This window comes from Lethenteron reissneri, chromosome 2 (assembly GCF_015708825.2).
Source record: "Lethenteron reissneri isolate LAM-NWPU_2019-01 chromosome 2, ASM1570882v1, whole genome shotgun sequence".
In the NCBI taxonomy this organism is placed as follows: Eukaryota; Metazoa; Chordata; class Hyperoartia; order Petromyzontiformes; family Petromyzontidae; genus Lethenteron; species Lethenteron reissneri.
In genome coordinates this window covers 14,830,768-14,853,929 of record NC_083780.1, presented here as the reverse complement: position 1 = coordinate 14,853,929, position 23,162 = coordinate 14,830,768, and the positions used below count along the sequence as shown (strand labels likewise).

General features: G+C 57.0%; 2 protein-coding genes across 3 annotated transcripts in view; one reads left to right on the top strand and one right to left on the bottom strand.

Moving 5' to 3' along the window:
- Positions 1 to 6,211, top strand: part of LOC133340734 (anoctamin-1-like) — a 55,650-nt gene extending 49,439 nt beyond the window's left edge. For both annotated transcript variants that reach the window (XM_061549135.1, XM_061549127.1), the window contains 9 exons: positions 1 to 2; positions 807 to 864; positions 1,182 to 1,282; positions 1,468 to 1,640; positions 2,082 to 2,234; positions 2,881 to 2,933; positions 3,809 to 3,993; positions 5,006 to 5,111; positions 5,553 to 6,211. The exon at positions 1 to 2 is cut by the window's left edge and continues 110 nt beyond it. In XM_061549135.1, the coding sequence (XP_061405119.1) occupies positions 1 to 2; positions 807 to 864; positions 1,182 to 1,282; positions 1,468 to 1,640; positions 2,082 to 2,234; positions 2,881 to 2,933; positions 3,809 to 3,993; positions 5,006 to 5,111; positions 5,553 to 6,185 (1,464 nt within the window). In that variant the 3' untranslated portion in view covers positions 6,186 to 6,211. The remainder of the gene's footprint in view (positions 3 to 806; positions 865 to 1,181; positions 1,283 to 1,467; positions 1,641 to 2,081; positions 2,235 to 2,880; positions 2,934 to 3,808; positions 3,994 to 5,005; positions 5,112 to 5,552) is intronic.
- A 3,529-nt stretch (positions 6,212 to 9,740) lies between these two features.
- On the bottom strand, positions 9,741 to 22,423 carry LOC133341927 (uncharacterized). Its single transcript, XM_061550770.1, has 5 exons — positions 21,973 to 22,423; positions 15,752 to 15,878; positions 14,364 to 14,625; positions 13,189 to 13,911; positions 9,741 to 9,763 (listed from the first exon to the last, which is right to left on the bottom strand). The coding sequence occupies exons 1-5, from the start codon at positions 22,179 to 22,181 to the stop codon at positions 9,741 to 9,743; spliced, it is 1,344 nt and encodes a 447-aa protein (XP_061406754.1). The 5' UTR covers positions 22,182 to 22,423.
- Positions 22,424 to 23,162: the final 739 nt, after the last annotated feature.

The following is a 23,162-nucleotide window of genomic DNA, read 5'->3' as shown; positions in this document are numbered from 1 at the left end:
CGGTGAGAGTCACCCTCCCCTCACCCCCACTCTTCACCCCCCCCCCTCCCATTCTTCCCCCCCACTCTCCCCCCACCAAATCTCCCCCCCCACCCACTCTCCCCACCCCACTCTTCTACCAACATCCCCTCACTCTTCCCACCTCCACTCTCCCCCTCCCCCCACTCTTCCACCCACCTCTCCCCACTCTTCCCCCCCCGCTCTCGCCCCCCCTCCCACTCTGACCAACCCCCCACACTCTTCCACCCCCCCCACTCTCCTACACCACCCCACCAATGGTATTGTCGATGCTATGTTTCGCTGGTGAGCACTTAAACAAAGACACTTCCCGAAAGATGTCAGCAAGGTGGCAACGGCTCGGGGAGGCCCTTTTGTGAGAGGTCATGACCTGTCCAGTGATCCCTCTACTTGTTCCATCAATAAGGACCATTGCCTGAAACGTCGCCTATTATATATTAATACAAAACTTAAGATCACGGTGTTATTGACGAACGGTTTGACTTTCTCGCGAAATGTTTATATTGTAAATACGAATCGCTCAACTCTCACACACACGACAAAGATTCCCGTATAGCCTCACCAGACTGTTGGGGTAAGTGCTGTTCGCGAGTAGCAGCACCTGTGATGGCCGGCACTCGTGGCACTCGAGGGGGTGGGTGGCCAGCACCACGCCCGGCCGTACACACGCACGTGCTGCTGCTGCTGTTGTTGTTGTTGTTTGTGAAACTCAACGCGTTCGTCTATTGGCCCTGGCCATGATGAACCTCTGTCTCTGTGTCTCTCTCTCTGTCTCCCTCCGCGTGTAGGTTCATGGGAAGGCCCGGAGACTACCTCTACACCTTCCACTATTTCCGCATGGAGGAGGTGAGCGACGCGTCGTCATTCAAACTCCTCGTCAGACGAGGGGACGGCCCGGCAGGGTTTCAAGGCCCCTCGCAACCCTCGCCGTGTTCCCAGCCTCTCTCTCGCTCGCTCGCTCGCTCACTCCAACCACTCACCTCCACCTGCCTCGCCTCACCTCGCACCACAAACCGCTCACCTGCCCCCCACCCCCCCCCCACCCCGTGTCTCTCACCCCCCACCCAACCCCCCCCCCCATCCCCCGCCTTGTCCCCCCCCCATCGCTGCCCTCACCTCCCCCACTCCCCTCGCCCACGACCCCCACCCCCCACTTGGTGAAGTGCGCGCCGGGAGGCTGCCTCATGGAGCTGTGCATCCAGCTGAGCATCATCATGCTGGGCAAGCAGCTGCTGCAGAATAACCTCTTCGAAGTCGGCGTGCCGTGAGCAGCGCCCCCCCCACCACCGCCACACGCTCTCACACCCCCCGCGTCCCCACCGCACTCTCCCCACACTCTCCCCGCACTCTCCCCACACTGTCCCTGTCCCGGCGCCCCGTGATCGCGAGCGTGGTTGTGTGGTCGCGTCGTCACCCGCCGCGTGCGTGCGTCCGGGCTTCGCGTCGCAGGAAGATCAAGAAGTTGCTCCGCAGCATGAAGGCCAAGGACGAGAGCCAGAAGTCGAGCGGCGAGCAGGCGGGGAGGCGCGCCGCGTCCACGTCGGGGAGACCGCGGCCGCGCTGGGAGAGAGATCAGGAGCTGGAACCCTTCTCGGGACTCACTCCCGAGTACATGGAGATGAGTACGTGGACACGGGTCTCGAATGACTCCCCCCCCCCCCAGCAGCTGTCTAGATGCTGAACGATGATTCGTGGGGTTACTGCCTCTAAGCTGGACCCACAGAGTGACCGGGTGTGGGATTAAGAAAGAGGTCGCACACTCCAAGGAGACCTGATGATGATGATGATGACGATGATGCATGCAGGCAGTGATGAGAAGAAAACACCAGGTCCTCCGGTTTTTCCAGTATTTGGCTGCTATATATTCCACGTGTTGATAAGCCACTTCGTGAGCTATCATTTGTGGCCAGATCACTTGTGAAAATATAAATAAAAATTGTTTACTTTCTAGATGCGCTCGCCACGTCCGTCAGTGAGCACGTTTCCCAATTGGCCCGTTGAGGCTACGTACGGGGGGAGGACCTTGTTTTTATTGTTTGTCGTTGTGCGCGTGCCACCCCAAGTCATCCAGTTCGGCTTCGTGACGCTGTTCGTGGCATCCTTCCCGCTGGCGCCGCTCTTCGCGCTGCTCAACAACGTCATCGAGATCCGCCTCGATGCAAAGAAGTTCATCACCGAGCTGCGGCGGCCAGACGCTCACCGCGCCAAGGACATCGGTGCGGCCGCGCCCCACACTCGGGGCGATGCCACCACAGCGGGACACGGCACACAGAGTCACTGAACATCACAGCGGGACACAGCAGACACAGAGCCACTGAACAGCAGAGCGGGACACAACACACAGAGCCACTGAACATCACAGCGGGACACAACACACAGAACCACTGAACATCACAGCGGGACACGGCACAGCCCACAGAGACAGCACAGCGGGACACAGCACACAGAGCCACTGAACATCACAGTGGGACACAGCACAGCGGGACACAGCACACACAGAGCCACTGAACAGCACAGCGGAACACAGCACAGCCCACAGAGACACCACACAGCCCACAGCCCACAGAGCCACTGAACAGCACAGCGGGACAGGGCACAGCGGGACACTGAACAGCACAGCAGGACACGGCACAGCCCACAGAGACAGCACAGCGGGACACTGAACAGCACAGAGAGCCGCGGCTGCCCGTCTCCACATCGCGCCGCCTCGTTGCTCCACGCCCGTGACTCCGCCATGCCGGGGCGTCGTTGGCGTGCCTCGCCCCATCCCCTCTCTCCCGTACGCTTGTCCCCCCCCCACCCCAGCCCCACCACGCCAGCACTGACACCCCGACGTGTCCCCCACGTGTGTGCGCGATGCAGGCATCTGGTACAACCTTCTGCGCGGGCTGGGGAAACTCGCCGTGATCATCAACGTGAGTCGATGGCTTCGAGCTTTTGGCGTCACTCGGAATATCTGCCGAGGCATCTGTGGGGTCACGAACTTGGGAATCGGAATGTTCATTGACGCCGGAGGAATCCCCGACGAGAGGCCCCTGCCCGGCGCAGCCGCTAGATGCCGCTGCAGCGCGAGCAGCGGATCAATCGGTCGTGCAGGGGACGGAGGAGTGAGCAGGCACGAGACTCTGAATCGGAATGGTTATTTATCCCGGAGCGGAGTGGGAGGAATCCGATGAGCTATGAAGCTCTTTTTGTTTTGTTTACAAAGTCCAGGAGGGGCACGGGGTCAGAACGTTACAGCAACAAACACAATATGAAAACATACGAAAGGAATGTGAAGTATAGGAAATGTAAACAATTCACTTCTAAATAAAACTAAATTATTTTTTTTTATCTTGCCAGGTATTTTATCAGGTAAACTATAAAAAATATATATTTACGTACTTTGAACGTCTTTCGCACCGCACGTAGCCAACCGTACTAATTGGAGGTGCTAAGAAGTTCAACACACACACATACACACACATACACACACACATACACACACAATGCATGCTCATTCAGGATGCGCGACCCTGGTTAAACCATTTAGACCTTGTTACTCCAGCGAAGCTAAAACTTGAACAAAACAAAGCCAAAGACGTAACCCAAACAATCTGAGACAAACGTGAACACTGCACGTAAGGTGCGAAAGAAGTTCAGCGTGCATACGGAGGGTGGGTGGCCAGCACCCCTCCCGGCCCACCTTTTGTCTCCCCGGGCAAGGTACTCCTCATTTGAGGCTGAGTCGACCTAGGGGCGGGAGCCGACGGCCGGGTTCTCACGGTCGCCTGCCCCCCCCCCCCCCCAGGCGTTCGTGATCGCCATGACGTCGGACTTCGTGCCGCGCCTCGTCTACCGCTTCGCCTACAGCGCCGACGGCTCGCTGCGCGGCTTCGTGGAGAACTCCCTCTCCGTCTTCAACACTACCCACTTCCCCGAGGGACGACGGCCGCCCGACGATGCCCCCGGGGCGCCGCCCGACCTCGTCTGCCGGTCGGTTGGGCAAGCGGGGCGGGAGCGGTTCGTGGGCCCGGTGGCGATCGCTCGCTCGCTCACTCGCTCGTTCGCTCGTTTGCTCGCTCATTCGCTCGTTCGCTCGCTGGTGCCACTCGCTCGCTTGCTCGCTGGTGCCACTCGCTCGCTTGCTCGCTGGTGCCACTGCCGCCGTAGAGGGGAGCTTCTCCCTGGAGGGCACCGCTCGAGGGACGCGATGCCTCGGGAGCGGTGGAAGTGCCCACACTTTGCCCCCACCGCACACGTGGCCAGACCGTTACGTGGCCTGCGTCAAACGCCAAATGGCGCATCGTAACATTGGCCGCGAGAAGCCACCGCGGCCGCTGCTGCCGCAAGACGTCCCGGGGAGACATTTAATGGACAAACTCCCCTCGTCCGGAACGGCGCCGTTGACGGCATTGCGTGCCAGGTGGCGGCAGCGTCTCCGTGTGCGGTGCGAACTCGCTGAACGCGCGCGGTGAGAGCACCACGCGTCTTCGCTGGAACGCGGTACACGGATCGTGATAACGGAGAATGTTCACCGTTATAACGCAGAACATGCACCATTTTAATGTGGAACACGGACCGCGATAACGCGGATCGTGCCCCGTTATAACGCGGTTTTTGAGCGGTCGACGACGAACTACTTTCTCGAGCTGCGCGGCCGAGCGGTACAGTGATACAGTACAGTGACACGTGTGCCCCCGTACAGTAACATCGTGACCTCGCCAGACGTGATCGTCATTACATTACTCGTGGCGAAATAGATTTTATCCTACGCGCTTTTCGCGTGCCGCGGCACTTTTCGCGAACGCATCTTCCGCGTTGAACGAGGACTGCACACAAATCTGCAGCGTAAAGGGGGCGCCCCCTCGCGCTGGAGGTGAACCCTCACTGCTGGGCACGTGTCTCGGGACAGCGTCGAGGCCAGTCAAGAGTCGAGGCCGCACCGGCCGCACGAGTTGACGTGCGTCTCCCCCCCCCCCACCCCCCCCCCCCCCCCCCCCCACAGGTACAAGGACTACCGCGAGCCGCCCTGGTCGCCGAACGCCTACGAGTACACGCGCCAGTACTGGGCACTCCTTGCCGCGCGCCTCGGGTTCGTCATCCTGTTCCAGGTAGTGCGCACAAATGTCCCAGTGGGTGTGCATGTCTCCGTGTGCGCGAGTGTGTGGGTGTGCGTGTCTCCGTGGGCGCGAGTGTGTGGGTGCGAATGTCTGCGTGCGAGTGTGTGGGTGCACGTCTCCATGCTCCCATACAGTCAGGACACCGACGCGTCCCGATGGAGGTTCATTCGCCGCTTGTTGAAGACGTTCGCGGTTCGAATCGGACTACGGAACAACGCTTTGCCTTGGAGCTATCGCAGTCCCGTCTTCTCTCGCCTCTCTAAATGTGCCATGGAGCCCCTCCCTCCCCGTGCCGGCCAGTTCTGCCCGTGGACCCTGCAGGGTTCTGTTTATTTCCCTGCTTTCCACACGCGGTGGCGCATCGGTGGGGATCTACGGATGAGATCGCGCCGCTTGACAATTGGTCGCCGTGTTGCACCGCGCGGCGAGCAGAACCTGGTGATGTTCCTGAGCGACTTCGTCGACTGGCTCATCCCGGACGTGCCGCCTGCGCTCGCGCTGCAGATGAAGCGCGAGAAGGCGGTGCTGGTGCACGTGCTGCTGCGCGAGGAGGCGCACGCGCACGCCCGCCAACAGCAGCTGCACCAGAAGCTGCACCAGCAGCCGCAGCCGCCGCCCTCCTCGCAACAGCAACAGCAGCAGCAGTCGCAGCAGCAACAGCAGCAGCAGCCGCGGCAGCGATACCCCGAGCTTGACAAACCACCGGATCGGCCGCAGGAGGTGCCGTCCGCCCACGGCGCGCGCTCCTCGGAGGCGGCGACCGCGGCGGTGGCGAGGGGCGGCCCACCGTCGTCCGCGGACGGTGGACCCCCGGCCCACCCCCCCAGGGGCCCCGCGCCCACCACAGCCGCCGCCGCCGTGGGGGAGCCGGCCGCCTTCCCCTCCCGCCTGACGCGCCACGCGTCCCATCGGCCGTCGGGGGCCCGCGGCCCCGCCGCCGGGGGGGCCTCCCGGGCGAGTGTCGTGCGCAAGGGGGGGTCGGTGCGGGCAGCCCGGACCGCCGAGCCGGCGGGCGGGGCCGGCGGCGGCGGCGGCTCGCGGAGGCACTCGGAGTTCGTCTCGTGAGTCGCTGGTCCCCCCTGCACCCCCAGGACCCCCCCAACCGCCCCCCGACCCCCCCCCCCCCCTTGGCCGTCGAGATTTTGGACAAATATCAAACTGAGGAGGAAGAGGATCGGATGATGAGCCCAGAGCAGCGGCACGGCTACGTACGGTGCAAAAGAAGTTCAACCTACATGCGCGCGTGCGGCATGTAGCGGGGTCGCTTGTCCACGTGTGCGCGCACGAGGAATGTACCTGGAGCTACCTGTGCCTGGGGCTACTTGTACCTGGAGCTACCTGTGGCTGGAGCTACCTGTGCCCTAGGGCTACCTGTGGCTGGGGCTGTCCTGCTAACCTGTACCACTCGCGGCTGCTTGTTGGGGTGATTGTGGGTCCTGGTGATTGTGGGTCCTGCTGATTAGGCGGCTCGTGATTAGAGGGCTCGTGATTAGGGGGCCGGTGGTGCCAAGACCCACGAGAGCGAAAATGGCAGAGAGAGAAACACACTTGCACCTGTTAAAGTTGATGAAAGAACATGTCATTATTGTACGTTTCAGAGGAAATCGGTTTGGGGAAGGCGGCAGCTGGTGACTGGAATTAAACAAGTCCGTGTACTACCCAGTAACCATGTCCACGCTGCGCCAACGTCGGCATGTGGTTTGGAATCATTGGTGGCCAACGTTGGTCCCCAACGTCCCTTGAGTTACTGGGTGGCACCTGGTGAACGCGTGCCAGTGACCGCGCACGGACGTTCGCTGCCGAATGAACACAGCACTTAGCGCGTGAACACGGCAGACACAGCCTCGTCTCGTTCTGCCCAAGGGAGCAGACGCAGCGCCTCGGCCCCTTAGCCAGCTGTGAATGGCTGCACGTGCTCTAGAATTAAGTGATTATTTATTTAATTGATTAGTTAATTAATTGGAGCTGGCTGCCAGCTAATATCTGTCGAATGGGGAGCGGTAGTCCAGCGGTTAGCGCAACGCTGCGTTACAAACCCTGCAACCCAAGTTCGATTCCCGCTCACGGCCAACACCAGTGACGATTATCTGGACCGGTCCTGGGCCTCCTCGACGTCGACTCAGCCTCAAAAATGAGCACCTGGTGCGGTGTGTAAACATCGCCACTCGGGAGACAAAGGCAGCCTGGCGTGGTGCTGGCCACCCAATCCCTCGTGTGCCGTGCCAGCCTTCATAGGTGCTGCTCGCGCTGACAGCACTTGGGCCATCGAGCCCATAACGTGGCCTGTTCCAACATCCGTCCCCAAAGCGTGTGGAAGGAAGCGCGGCGCTCGCTCGCCGCTGGGTCCTCATGCAAATCACGATGTGTTTGTTCACGTTCTGTCCTTACCGCCGCAGTTTTGTTTCGCCGTATCTATGACCGTGGCGTTAGACGCGAGTCGAAAGCGCGGCACGTGAGCTGGTAGCTGCCCACGCACTCGCTGCGGTTGCGCTCTGCGGCAGCTGGCGAGGGGGGCAGCGCTGCGCTGTTTGCCCGATGCCCACGTGGGCTCAGTCAACAGCTGGGCACGCACGCACACAGCGACTTCCTCCAAGCGGCAGTTGAGATCAGGTGAATGAATGTCCTTCATTCAATAGCACAGGTGTGGGGGTGTGGGCCCAGGGAGATCGGGGCTGGGTTACTACAGCTCGAATCCTGGCCTGGGTGACCCCGCCAGACACCTGCTACCAGCCCCCTCAACTCCGAGCGGAGGACGTAACAAAAGTGTCGGTGGTCATTATTACAGACTGACACATGCGAGTGCGATTCCGCAGCTGAAAGGGAAAATATCCCCGCAAAGTTCGAATTCATGATGAACACCGGCAGTGATCGCCGTGCGGTCCGCATTGTGGCCGCTCACAGATTGCATGCGTGTTGAACTTCTTTCGCAACCTACGTAGCCGGCCGGACTCCTCGGAGGTTGCGGAGGAGGGAGAAGAAACGAAACACAAAAGAGCAGTTGTAAAGAAATGAGTGTTTGACCGAGATGATGATGATGATGATGATTTTAAAGTGCACAGCTCCAGTGGCTTCGTAATGTCGGAGGAGCGTTCCAGACGGCCGCAGGAGCGCATCTGTGTTCGACGGTTCGTCAAGAGCCGCCGCTGCGCTGTGAGGATGACGCCAGTTCGGGTGACGAGACCGGCAAGGTGCTGTGGTTCAATTGCGGCAAGCACGTCTATAAGGAATGCATTTGTTGTAAGATGTAGAGGAAACACTTGCTAATTGATTACTAATCTATTACATAATTACAATACCGCCCTTCCTCCGCCTCTGACCTCTGACCTCTGCACCTGATGGCTTCAGTGACGACCCCGTCCTGCTGCTGCTGCTCTCTGTAAGACCAGAAGCAGGTGGATTGCTGCTCGATTCTGGCAAATCGCCCGATGCCAATGGCTGACCTCCCGCATACCAGGCGAGGTAGTTAACAAATCGTTTGCAGTGAGTTGATTGGCAACCAGCTCCGGGACATGTCGCCATCACGCGCAAGAGTTACATTTCGACTTTCGGGGGGGGGGGGGGGAGGTTAAATTTGCCTCTGCGGCCCCTTCATGGGGGGTGTTGACAAAGAAAATTGATGACGATTGCGTTACAATCCGTTCGAGGTCTTCCGTGATGGTAATTGTTCTGCGACATGGACATCGCTCGTGGCTTCCTTCCACCCCTCGCATACACAACTCCGACTTGTCCTAGAGGGTGAGCGTGGTGAGCGTCGTGAGTGAGAGTGTGGTGAGAGTGAGTGTGGTGAAAGAGCGTGTGGTGAAAGAGCGTGGTGAGAGTGTGAGAGCGTGGTGAGAGTGAGTGTGGTGAGAGTGTGGTGAGTGTGAGAGCGTGGTGAGAGTGAGTGTGGTGAGAGAGCGTGGTGAGCGTCGTGAGTGAGAGTGTGGTGAGAGTGTGAGCGTGGTGAGAGTGAGTGTGGTGAGAGAGCGTGGTGAGAGTGTGAGAGCGTGGTGAGAGTGAGTGTGGTGAGAGTGAGAGCGTGGTGAGAGTGAGAGAGTGGTGAGCGTGGTGAGAGTGAGAGTGGTGAGGGTGAGAGAGAGTGAGAGTGTGAGGGTGGTGAGAGTGTGGTGAGCGTATGAGCGTGGTGAGAGTGAGTGTGGTGAGAGTGAGAGCGTGGTGAGAGTGAGAGAGTGGTGAGCGTGGTGAGAGTGAGTGTGGTCAGAGTGAGTGTGGTGAGGGTGAGAGTGTGAGGGTGGTGAGTGTGAGTGGTGAGCGTGGTAAGAGTGAGAGCGTATATCGTGTGGCGTGGTGCGAGTTTCGTCAAAAAGTGGAGCCGATCGTCGTCAAGTTCCTGAGTGGCGAATGTCCAACTGCGACCTCGGATGCCATAGCACGGGGAAGCCGCCCTCTGGTACCCCCCCCCCCCCAACCATGATGACCCCTCCCAACGCCACTCCAGACCCCACGGAATGTTCCATTTGCCTCCGGTGGGGGGGGGGGGCTCACGACGGCACGCTCCAGTTCACCCTCTCGAGCCCTCCTCTATTTATGCTTTTCCAAAGCTGTCTATTGACGAGAAATACACACACACACAGACACACGTGGTTTTCAAGCAGCGTCCATCGAGTCTCTTTTATTCGGTTAAAACGCGCGCGAGACGACTGCTGTGAAAGTGGAGCACCATTTGGGAGTGTCGCTTTATCAGGCACAGGAGTGAGTGGTGGAGTGGGTGGTAATAGAAGAGTGAGTGGTGGAGGAGGAGTGGTGGAGTGAGTGGTGGACTGAGTGAGTGAGTGAGTGGTGGAGTGAGTAAGTGGTAGAGGAGTGAGTGGTGCAGTGAGTGGTGGAGTGAGTGGTGGAGTGAGTGGTGGAGGAGTGAGTGTTGGAGTGAGTGGTGGAGTGAGTGGTGGAGGAGTGGGTGGTGGAGGAGTGGGTGGTGGAGGAGCGAGTGGTGGAGTGAGTGGTGGAGTGAGTGGTGGAGTGGGTGGTGGAGGAGTGAGTGGTGCAGGAGTGGGTGGTGGAGGAGTGAGTGGTAGAGGAGTGGGTGGTGCAGTGAGTGGTGGAGTGAGTGGTGGTGCAGTGAGTGGTGGAGTGGGTGGAGTCGATCGGTGCGGCACCGGTGAAGGAAGGGAGCATCGCTCACAAGACAACAAAGAGACACTTCACAACCTGAAATGAGTGCTTAGGGGCCGGGGTTAACTTCTAAACCGGGCCTGGAGTGCGCGATCCGTGGCCCAGTCGCCCACTGTGCGTGCCGGGCCCTCGCGGCTCGCTTCCCCTCGATGGCCGATTGATAATGGACGCGGGATGACTGCCATCAAACGTTGCAGTTGCCATGTAGAGTCCAGTGCACAACGAATTTGGCAAAAAAAGGTACAAGGAAGGGAAGGGGGTGCCGGGACGGACGTCCCCAAGACGGACGAACGAGGCCACGGCTCAAGATGAGCAGCGGGGAAGAATCAGAATCTTTCTGTAGGCTGCAGGAGGAATCCGATGAGCTATGAAGCTCTTTCACAGTTGTCCGGTAGGGGCACGGGCGGGGGGGGGGGGTGACAGGCGGGTCCAGCAAGTTACAGGAAGGGGAGGAGGAGGCGGGGGAGAAGGAATGGTCGGGCCAATATAAGAGGATGGGAAATCAATGGAAAAAGTGGACCAATTCGATCAACAGAGCGACCGGGCCAAGATGTCGGGCTGGTGGTGGTGGTGGGAGAGAGGGAAGAGATGCAAGGAAGGAGCGAGCTGCATGGAGTGGCGTCCGTTTCCACAGTGGGCGGGGAAAGGGGGAGGGATTCAGAGGGGGGGGGGGGGGTGTTGGCCACGCACAAGTCACGTGATTTAGGGGAGGCTTGAACTGATTTTGAAAGCGATATGAAGCATGGTCAAACAACCGCTGTTGTGCGACAGTGTGTAGAGGCCTTCATCTAACAGCGGATTAATGACGGCCTGTACGCACAGCAACAGTGGTGTAGTCACTACTTTACCAGTGGTGTAGTAACTACATTACCAGTGGTGTAGTAACTACATTACCAGTGGTGTAGTAACTACATTACCAGTGGTGTAGTAACTACATTACCAGTGGAGTAGTAACTACATTATCAGTGGTGTAGTAACTACATTACCAGTGGTGTAGTAACTACATTATCAGTGGTGTAGTAACTACATTACCAGTGGTGTAGTAACTACATTACCAGTGGTGTAGTAACTACATTACCAGTGGTGTAGTAACTACATTATCAGTGGCGTAGTGACTACATTACCAGTGGTGTAGTAACTACATTATCAATGGCGTAGTGACTACATTACCAGTGGTGTAGTAACTACATTACCAGTGGGGTAGTAACTACATTACCAGTGGAGTAGTAACTACATTACCATTGGTTTAGTAACTACATTATCAGTGGTGTAGTAACTACTTTACCAGTGGTTTAGTTACTACATTATCAGTGGTGTTGTAACTCCATTATCAGTGATGTAGTGACTACATTACCAGTGGTGTAGTAACTACATTACCAGCCCAGGGGATGAGGCAGTGGGCCAGGTGGAGCCCCAGTATTGAAGTTCTCTCTTCACAGTCGAACTCTGGAGGCTGCGAGAGATCGCGGCTCATCTGGCCGCGATCCACGTCCTCGCTACTCCCACGGTCTCTGTCGGGCGCTCCGCATTCGTCATTCACAGCCACTACAGCTCCGTAGTTCGTTACCTCTTTGCAATATATTACGATACCGCTCTAATGAAAATAAAATAAAAACGTGCAACGAAAATTCAAGGGTTTTCATTGAAAATAAATGTAAACCGCATTTTAAATAAGTCTTTGTTGTTCTTTTCCACTCTTGTTGAACACATATCTCATGGCGGTTGTCAAGGGAGGCCCCAAATCGTAGCTTTGCCCCCCCCCCCTTGGCCCCCTCGGCCCCCCTCGGCCCCCGTGGTGGCCAAAGCTACGATTTGGGGTCAAGGACCCCCCCCCTGCTGCTGCTGCACAGTGCACAGAACCATGCATTGCATGCACTACGCATTACATTCAAATGCTTGTTTTTTCAAACGCTACTTTTGAAAGGTACAGAACAACGGGAATCGTGTCTGTATATTGAAAACACTATATATGTCGTAATAAAAACTTTAAACGAGAAACTCACAGTCCCGACACCAATACTTCACATTGCACGACCCACGCCCCCCGTAGACACAGAGTCGGAGGCAGTAGCAAGCCTGTTCAGCAACGCTCGTCACACACACACACGGAGAGGTCACGGAGAGGTCACGGAGAGGTCACGATTGCCCCGTAACAGGCAGGAGGTGTCAGGAGTGGACACGACACGCTCGAGTCGAGCGACTTCCCATCGTCGGTGGCCGCGTCCACTCCGCCGTCTTCATCATCGTCGCCGCCGCCGTTACCATCAACCATCCCAGCTCCCTTCCTCGCGTTTGACCACATCACCATCATCATCATCCACATCACCATCATCATCATCCACATCACCATCGCCATCATCATCATCCACATCACCATCACCATCCTCGTCACCATCATCCACATCACCATCACTATCCACATCGCCAATGGCGGTTTCCTTCTCATATACGCCCTCAACCTCATTCCCTCCCTCATTCCCCCCCTCATCCCCTCCCTCATCCCCAAACTCATTCCCAACCTCATTCCCAACCTCATCCCCTCCCTCATCCCCTCCCTCATTCCCTCCCTCATTCACTCCCTCATTCCCAACCTCATTCCCCTCCTCATCCCCTCCGTCATCCCCAAACTCATTCCCAACCTCATTCCCAACCTCATCCCCTCCCTCATTCCCTCCCTCATTCCCTCCCTCATTCCCAACCTCATTCCCCTCCTCATCCCCTCCCTCATTCCCTCCCTCATTCCCTCCCTCATTCCCAACCTCATTCCCAACCTCATCCCCTCCCTCATTCCCTCCCTCATTCCCTCTCTCATTCCCAACCTCATTCCCCTCCTCATCCCCTCCGTCATCCCCAAACTCATTCCCAACCTCATTCCCAACCTCATTCCCCTCCTCATCCCCTCCGTCATCCCCAAACTCATTCCCAACCGCATCCCCTCTCTGACCCCCTCCCCCACCCGCGACCCTGCGCGCGACCTGCCCCACCAGCTCGTCGGCCTGCGTGGCGCGGCCCTCCAGGTCACCCACGTGCCCCTCCAAGTCGCCCACGTGCCCCTCCAAGTCGCCCACGTGCCCCTCCAAGTCGCCCACGTGCCCCTCCAGGTCACCCACATCCCCCGCCAGCTCGTCGGGCTGTGTGACGTGCCCCTCCAAGTCGCCCACGCGGCCCGCCAGCACGCCCACGTGCCCCTCCAAGTCGCCCACGTGCCCCTCCAGGTCACCCACATCCCCCGCCAGCTCGTCGGGCTGCGTGACGTGCCCCTCCAAGTCGCCCACGCGGCCCGCCAGGTCTCCCACGTGCCCCGCCAGCACGCCCACGCGCACCGTCAGCTCGTCGACGAACCTCTCGGCGGCGGCCGCGTCCCCCCGCAGCGCCTCCAGGCGGTGGGCCGCGCCTGAGGCCCCCGCGGCGGCGCGCAGCAGCGCGGCGCGCCCGGCCGCCAGTGCGCCCAGCCGCTCGGCGGCGGCGCCCTGCGAGGCCCGCAGCGCCAGCACGTCGGCGGCCAGCGAGTCGGAGCGCCGCTCGGCCCGCTCGCCCGCCAGGCGGAGCTCCCCCAGGGACTCGACGTTGGCGGCGATGGCGGCGCCGAGGCGGCGCGCCGTCTCGGCGTCGAGCGCGTCGGCGCGCTCCCCCAGCGAGGAGAGGCCCTGGCGCAGGCCGCTCACCTCCTCCTGCAGGCCTGCGGCGGGCGGGGCAAGCAGGCAAGCGCGTGACGAGGTTGACGAGCAATGTGTGGCGGGGTTAGCGAGGTTGACAAGCGATGTGTGGGTTAGAGGGCAAGCGGGTGACGAGGTTGACGAGCGATGTGTGGCGGGGTTAGCAGGCAAGTGTGCCGGATAGATTTTTTTTTCAGAAGCGACCTGGCCACAAATGAGAGCTCGACGAAGTGGGTTATCATCATCATCATCACCACGTGGAAATGTAGAGCAGCCAAATACTCTCACCGCGTGGTGACGATGATTCTAAATGTTGAGGGAAGAACCGGAGGACCCAGGGAAAACATCCACAGAACCACGGGCAGAGAGAGAGACACGCAAACTCCAAATATACAGGCATCATGGTCTGAATGGAACCCACGACTTCCTGTAGACCAAATGAGGAAGTGAACATCTCTCCTCTCTATCTCTCTACCTGTGATGCGTCGCATGTCGGTCTTGATCGCCGTGAGCTGCTTGGAGAGTTCTCGCGCCACTCGCAACGCCTCCTGTCCCAGGTCGCTCGCCGCTCCCGGTCGCTGCCCGCTCCTCGCTGGGTGCTCCCCCTCCTCCTCCTCTCCCTTCACCCCCTTTCTTTCTCGATCATCCCCCTCCTCCTCAATTCCTGGGCCACCTCGTCTCCCAGTACCCGCATCGCCGGCATCAATGGAATCTCCGACGCCTTCTAAAGCTGTCACCTGCGCAGAGAGAGAGAAAGGGGAGTAAATGATGATTATGTTAACACGCGGTGACCAGTAGCAGGGCCTTCGCGACCAATATCATCCATAAGAGGTTTTACTGGTTAGATCGCGTAAATAGAAATGTGTCGTTAAACCCACCACCACCCAACACAGCCAATTAGTCAGGTTTGTCACGCAAAAAGAACATGCAAATTTGCTGCACTAGTTACTGAGTGTGCTGCACTAGTCACGTGATCATCCATTGTAATTTACATGACGACATTCACCTCCCCTCTGCGCTTCGTGCACGGCGATGACGTCACCTTTACTCTGTCTAAGACCGACGATCCTGGTTGTAACAACAGCCAAACGTCAAATTAAAACTGTAAATGCCGTGGGTTTACTATGCATCACATCGGTGTGCTGTATACATTTACACGACTTAACCCAAAACAACCTTTATTATAAATTGTGGCGCTCCCACCTTCGATGAGCACCGTTGACTATGTACGGTGCGAAAGAAGCTTAGGATACAAACAAATCGATGTTTCTAACTGGCAACCATTCCCTAATCCACATATTCCTCTATTTGTTGGTGTAATTCCAAGCATGCAGCTTCCCCACATACATACATGGTGCTGGGAGTAGAGCAAACCCTTCATATTTGCGGGGGGGAGGGGGGGTATACGTTCTTGAACAATGTCGCAAATTTTAAATCCGCGAACATTTATACTCAAAGCTTATGGGGATTGTTCTCCGGGCCCTCCGGTCTTTCCCTCCACATGTCGACGAATCGACACGCGCTCAGAGTGCTGCTGCTGCTGCTATAAATGTCCCCACGACGACGATGAGCCGCCTCGTTGAGCGTTGTCATCTGTGACCGTCCGGTCTCTGCTGACAAAGAGCTGCTTAGCCTCAGTGGGGCCTTGCCTGGTAAAATACAAACTTCGTTTAGTCTTCTAGCTCAGCCACGGGAATCTCACTCGCCGCACGGCCACATCCCGGTAACCGCGCGACGTTTAGGCCGTGTGGTCAGAACCGACGGACCGACGTTTGCCCAAACTGTGCTGTTTCCGATGATGATGATGTTGATTCTGTTGAATCCGACGATGAGGTGAAAAGGGAGATAGACGTTGGGATGGACCTGCTTTTGTTGGTCTCTAATCACAGCCTGAAGGCTTTCGATCCGGGCCCTCAGCTCCTCCAAGTCCCGCACGCCAGGCCCCCGTGTCTCCAGCTCCGAGAGTTGCCCGATCTGAACGCCCAGCCACCTGGGAGGAACACAGGCACACAAAGACGACGACGACCCTCCTCCTTCACGCGCTGGTGGGGGAAGTGTGGTGAGCGAGCACCCTATGAAGGCCGGCACGGCACACGATGGGGCTGGTGTCAGCAACAGCATGCCAGGCCGTCTTTGTTTCCCCAGTGCTGATGTCTACATTCTATACCAGGTGCTCATAAAAGGCTGAGTTGACCTGGGGGAGGCCCAGGACCGGTTAAAAAATGTCGGTCAGTGGGTCTGGGTGTCAAATTTTGACTTACAACTTTCGTGACTGCAGGAATTCATAGTCTTTGGTTATTTCGGTAAAGTCACGTAGACAGAAAATATAAATAGAATTTTTAAATAAGCGGTCTTCATCAGGCGGTCTCCACTTGTGTTGCGATCAAAACGTCGTGGATTTTTGCTTTTATTTTTAATTTAATTTTATTTTTATTTTCTATCTCCGTGACTTTACCGAAAGAACCAAATGGTTTGGGTGTCGGTCAGAGTTGGGCCTGGTTAATACTAAAAAACACAACAAAACGCCGGTCATTAATAACACTGCCTGGCCTTGAAGTAAAAACGATACACAACAGACGTTTTGGGCAAAGGCCCTTCTTCTTGTGCTGCAGAAGGATCATCGCCTGAAACGTCGCCTATTATCCTTGAACAGTATTTATATGATAGGCACACCAGAAATGAGTGCCATGCCAGCGCAGCTGCCCCAGGCAGTGGTGGTTTAAGGTGAGGAATGCGGCACGGACCTTCGGTCCGCACTTGCCGCGAGGGTTACCTCTACAGCAGCGGTTCTTAAACCTTCAGTGCAGCCTTTGCCACTGGTCAAGGAGGTCTCATAGTGTTAACTGCCGGGTTGGTTTGAAGGCTTCTGGGGACCCAGGCAGCACGGGTTGTCCAGAACTCGCAACCCGCCCCCCCCCCCCCCCCCCCATGAACGGCCCTGTGCACTGCCATCCCATATATACACAGGGTGCTTCAAAGAAATGTGAACACTTCATAGGACTATGGTTTTGAATGGAAGATGATGCCATGATAACAAATGTATGTGAATAGCTTCAACAAGCCAAAGGGTCTCCACTCGCTCGCCATCACTGTCAACGCGTGCCTGGTGGTCCCCAGGTGCCCAGAGGCACATTTCTCGTGGTCTCGTTGCAAATTCTCAGAAGCGTTCACTTGTTTCTAAGCACCCTGTACACAGCACACACATGTACGTTGAACTTCTTTCGCGCCGTACGTAGCCGACCGTGCTACTGAACCTCACGGTGCACAGCGCACCGAGCGACGGGAAAGGCACGAAGGGGCTCCCACATGCTGACAACTTCTATAAAACCCCCCGCACCTCTCCCGCATGCGTGCGGTGCTCGCTGACGCAGCGGCGAGTGAATGCAAGCTCAGGGTTCTAGGTGGTGGGGGTCAGGGGGGGGTAGAAAGGTGTCGGAGGAGGAGGAGGAAGTGCGTGATTTTATTTGTATCTGCGAGGAATCTGTCTTCTGTGAGTGCGGGGAATTCCCCACGTCGGGCTCCGCGTTCCACTGGTCGCGTGCGTGACCCCCCCTCTCTCTCTCTCTCGTACACGAGCCTCCGATTCGCACGGGTGGCGACGCAGGAAAGGAATGAAACGAGCCGCACGTACAGCCGGGAGACAGAGACAGACGTCGTTATCATTGCCTGTCACTGAAAGCACCCCGCAATGCAAAGACAAAGGTCCCCCCTATAGCATTCAAAGACTGTTGGGGCAAGTGCTGCTAGCGAGCACCTATGAAGGCCGGGGTTGGTGGCCAGCACCACGCCCGGCCGCCTTTATCTCTCCAGTGGCGATGCTTAGACGCCGCACCAGGTACTCATTTGAGGCTGAGTCGACAAAGGGGAGCCCCGGGACCGATTCAGATCGTCGTCGCCGGTGATTGGCCGTGAGCGGGGGTCGCCGGGTTCGTAGCGCGACGTCTCTCCACTGGTGATGTTTACATACCGCGCCCGGCCGCCTTTGTCTCTCCACTGGTGATGTTTACACACCGCGCCCGGCCGCCTTTGTCTCTCCACTGGTGATGTTTACACACCGCGCCCGGCCGCCTTTGTCTCTCCACTGGTGATGTTTACACACCGCGCCAGGCTCTCACGAGTGCTCGTCCACGGCAATTGCTCCTGCACTCTGTTAAGGCTACACGGGGGACCTTTGTCTTTGTTGTGCATCGTCATCGCTCGAGTTGGCGTTAGCTGGAGAGGCGCTTTTGATGACGTCCCTCTGACGTTCATATTGGGGGGCCCGGGACACGTGGCCCAAGATTAATCTCACCAAAACAGTGGCTGAACATAAACACTAGAAAACTCAATGAGGGAATTCCATTTGATTCAGCGGCAACAACACACGTAACGCATCCCGTCAAAAAACGCCCGACCTTGATAGGGGAAAAATATACATGGTGGACCCACTTATCAGGACACACAAAGTTATTGAATAATTTTAACGATGGCATGAAAAAATAGATAGTTCTTGAAGTTAAAAGTCACTATTGTATCGACTCTATTATCATGATTCTCCCCAAGCTACGCGGTCATCTATCCTCGTCCATTCACGTTTGATCACCAGTCATCCGGCATCTCTGCACCACGTGACATTCATTCCTTAACACCGGATTGTGTCGGTGCACCATCTTCAGTGTGTCTCGCGTGACGCACTTCGCTTTTCCTTCCGATTTATATTCGCCGCACTGCTATACTCGACGATTTTAACACGTAGGCTTTCGCGACCAATATTATCCATCATAGAAACAGGAGGATGTGTCCACGACTCTGCCTCTCCTCCTGATGATGCCGGTTGTAATTACAAGCCGAACGTCACGGTATCCGAATTGTAAATGCGGTAGTAAGTTTACTCTCCAACGCACCGAATTTGTGCTGTACTAGCGACGAATCGCCACGTTTTGTTTATGCGGCAAAGCTTGCTGTGTCGGGTGGTGGCAGGTTTAACGACACATATCTAACCCAAAAACATCTATTATGGATTCATTTGCCTTGCTTTTGTAATGACGTTGACCCAGTTCACTCTTGCCAATGGCACACTACCCTGGACTCTTGAGTTGGCTAATGAATAAAAACCACAACGTGAGAAACTTGATGGCCATTCTAACCGGGGCGTTGTGCTCCCCCGCTCGCCCTCCGTTGCCGGGAACGCTCCGTGCGCAATTCGCCGGTCGACGAATCGCAGCGTGGCCAGACGGCCGTGAGCCGTCTGGCGTCGCCTGCAACCCGGTCATCGAGCGGCGCGCACGCGGCTACAGAGTTCCGTGTCTCTCAAATGGTGACCCCCCCCCATCCCCCATCCCCCCTCCAGTTGAACCAGTTCCGCAGTCATTTTCTGCCTAAAACCACCTGAGGTCTATGCTACAAATATGACAATGCACCAGGAAGAGAGTGGATATGCAAAGTATCGCCTAGAAACAGCTGGAACGGAAAGGAGTCTGCAAACTCATCCCGTCCCCGTGAGCACCGAGGTCACGGCTGATGCAGGCCTCAGAGCGCTTGGGACTGCGGCGAGCCGAGATCTCGGTCGTTCCAAGGGAGCGCTTCGACAATAACATCGAGCAAACCCGGTGGCTATGAGATGTTATCTGCCTCGCCTGGTATACAGGAGGTCGTGGGTTCAATCCCGACCTTGACGCCTGCTGCTGTATGTTTGGAGTTGCGTGGGTTTCTCCGTGGTCGCGTGGATTTTTCTCCGGGTCCACCGAGTTTTTCCCTCCACATTTAGAATCAACATCACGCGTTTAGAGTATTTGACTGGCATAAATGTCCACGTGATAAGCCACTTCGCCAAGCTATCATTTGTGGCCAGGTCGCTTCTGAACAAGAGCTCTATAGCGAGTTCAGTGGGCCTTACCTGGTCAATTAAGTTTCACAGTTTAGTTGATTGGTTTTTAGCACGCCTGTCCAACTCATGCCCTCCCATCTCCCGTCTTCTTCTTGTCGTATGGCCGCTGATGTAGATGCAGAGCAACGACTACGATTTCACATCCAGGTGGTCAGGCCCAGACAATCGCGTCAGGAATAGCGGAATAGAAGTGTATCATCATCATCGTCGTCGCTGTTACGTCTCCTTCGTATTTGTGAATCGGGGCGCTGCATCGTTATACGGGAGAAGATTCCATTCCCAAATCGGTGAACGTAGACACGAGATGGTGCGTTCACGCCAAATCGGCAATGATTGCCTCTTGCACACACACGCAAAACAAAGAACCCCCGTGTAGCCTGGACAGACTGTAGGGGCAAGTGCTGTTCGCGAGCATTTATGAAGGTTGGCAAAGCACACGAGGGGGTGGGTGGCGAGCACCACGCCCGGCCGCCTTTGTCTCCCCAGTGGCGATGTTTACACACCGCCGAGTCGCCCTAGGGGAGACCCAGGACCGGTTCAGATAATCGTCGCTGGTGTTGACCGTGAGCGGGAATCGACCTGGGCCGCCGGGTTCGTAGCGATGGTTCGTAGCGATGGTTCGCGCCTCCGATAATCCCGGTTCTGGTGCTGCAGCACTGAACCACGTGCGCACCATGAACTCGGCCAAAGGTCATCCCGTGGAGGGGCGAAGAACCGAGATGAGGTCACGGCACCGACTCCATCGCACCGCTCAGCGCGCAGCTCAAGCAAGTCGTTCGTCGTCGACCGCTCAGACCCCGCGTCATAACGACGGCGTGCGTTCCGCGTTGTAGCGAAAACGCGTCGTGTGAACACCGCACGTTGTAGCGAGGACTCGCCCCGCTCTCAGGCCCTGCAAGCTCTTTGTGAACGCGCATGAAGGCGGCTGTAGAACAAGAGGTGCTGGCCACAGGACCGCGGCGTGCGGCTGTCCCGCGGAGCACTTTCATGGCCTCTGTCCAGGTCAGGGGTCGGCAACCAGAATCACAAGGAGAGAGATTTGTTTCGAATTCGCCGGGAAGCTCGATATCTCAAGAGCAGCGATGCTCCCCCAGAGCCGCTCTGATATTCGCTGTCACTTTGCGACTCGCAGATGGCAGTGAAGGGGCGGTCACCGAGATGCTCGCTCCGTGAAGAGAATCGTTGATCGGCGACGATTCGGGCAATGCCCCTTTCTTCATGCCACGTTAAACAACAAAGTGTTCGTGCCATGAAGAAGAGCCGTTGCTGAGCACGCATTGTTGAAAATCAAACCGTACACCGAACATTTGCGATGTCATGGCCCATTGAGATCTCGCGTATCGTCACCGCTCAGCACCCCGTGCACACAAACGCACGGCGCCTTTGTCAATCCACTGCTAGATTAGAGCCATCCTCAGGCAAGCCGCAGCGTGCACGGGTTGTGGCAATTGTGTGACCATGTTTACAAAGCAAGCACCGTTGGAGGTCAGTCTGAGTTGCTGGGAGCGATGAGTTGGGGCGGGGGGCAGGCATTGTCGTGGGGACATAGAGGTACAGTACAACAATGCATTAACAAGGGGGGGAAACATGTATGTTGAACTTCTTTCACACCGTACATAGACAACCCAGATAATCGGACGTGCGGGGGAAGGACAACAAACTAAATAAATTGGTTTTCAATTTAAATGATTCAAAAATGTATAGCTCCAGTGGTTTCTTAGTATCTTAAAAAAGAGCGTTCCAGACGGTCACGGAAGCGCTTCTATATATATAAAATAGGCGACGTTTCAGACAATGACCCTTCACCACAGCAGCACGTAGAGAGAGCCGCGGACATCGCGGACAGAGCACGACGGGCGAGTTGACATCAAAAGGGGTCCTGGTGCCTCCCCCTCTGGCAATATCCAGGGCAGTGAAGCGTGCTGGAGAGAAGCACAGCCACGCGTGAGCATTGTGGCGTTGGGGGAGGTGATGTGTGGAGCGCACTCGCGTCCCACGAATGCGGTGCCCAAGCAGTGCGGCGGCTAAGACGCTGGCCGCGCGGGGCCACGCAATGCCACGCGTGCCACACCGTGTGGCACCTAGAGAACACACCGTGTGGCACCTACAGAGAACGCACGTGTGGCACCTACAGAGAACACACGTGTGTCCACGCGTGAACACACGGTCACAATGCGCAGAGAGAGAGAGGGGGAGGGAGAGGGGGTGGCCCACGCACCCAGCCAAGATCAGACTCGCGGCGAGGCTCGTGACGGCCAGGGCCACCCTCCGATGGGACGCCTGGACCCCCAGTGTGCCCCCCACGGAGCCCCCCACGGAGCCCCCCACGGAACCCCCCACGGAGCCCCCCGCGGTGCCCCCCCGGCCGGGGCAGTCTGCCGCTGTTGTTCCCTTCCTCCGCTGCCGCAAATCGTCAGACGCAGCCATCGCCCGCTCCGCGTGCGTGGTGGTGGGTGGGTGGTGGGTGGGCGTCTTCACGGAGCTTGTACTGCTACTGGATCCTGTCTTGTCGCCCCGGCTGCTACATCAGCGCGCCTGGTGGCTGCCCAGATGCGGCCTCGATTATAATCGGAAGCGGTAGCAGCAACAATAAAGTGGAAGCGATGTTTTTGTTCCGACACAAATTTCACTCAAGCGATCCGAGGAACGACTTTTGCAACTTTGGGGGCTGTACCATGTTACTGTTAAGCAGTGCTGAAGGGGGTCGGCTGGAGTTTGGATGATCGAATCACGTCACAGTGTAGCTGTCGTCGATACCCTTTTGTTTAAGCCATACAAAGGAATATTCCGTGGGGTCTATTTCATACGTACACTTTAACTGCGGTGTAAATGTGATGATAAATGCGTTGTTATTATTCGTGCAAAACTTTCGTTTGTAAAATAAAATGTTAACCCACCCCACCCCGACCCCACAGTTGGTCTCGTCCGCCGCGTTGTCAGGAGCGCGTGGCGGTGACGTGGCGCCGGGGGTTCCTCCGCCCGAGGTGAAGGCGCAGCCCCTGCAACGGCCCCGCTCCTCCTCGCCCCCTGCCGGCTGCGTCACCAAGAGCCTCGAGTGAGGCTTTCTCTCTCTCTCTCTCAATATCGATTTCATCGCCCTATTCTGCACGGTAGACGTCCCATGGGAACACATTCCACGCCGTCGTTAGCCTCAACCCGAACAAAACCAATCCACCATCCCTTTTGGCCACGTGCCCTGACCTAGCCCGCCCTTTGATTGAAACTCAACACTTTGCGATATTCGAGACGCTACTTGAGATATGCACTTAAACAATCTAGACTGAAGACGAATTTCTTTAGAAACGATTTTGTGTGTGTTCGTTTATTCCCCCCCCCCCCCCGCATCTCACATTAGCACAGTTGGCTGCGTGCGATGAAAAATAAGTTCAAGGTACACACACACAATAC

Coding starts and splice junctions, on each gene's coding strand:
- LOC133341927 (XM_061550770.1), bottom strand. CDS start 22,181: ATGGCTGCGTCTGACGATTTGCGGCAGCGGAGGAAGGGAACAACAGCG. Junction 15,879..21,972: donor GCGAGTCTGATCTTGGCTGG/GTGCGTGGGCCA, acceptor TGTTCCTCCCAG/GTGGCTGGGCGTTCAGATCG. Junction 9,764..13,188: donor GGTCGCGCGCAGGGTCGCGG/GTGGGGGAGGGG, acceptor CCACTTTCACAG/CAGTCGTCTCGCGCGCGTTT.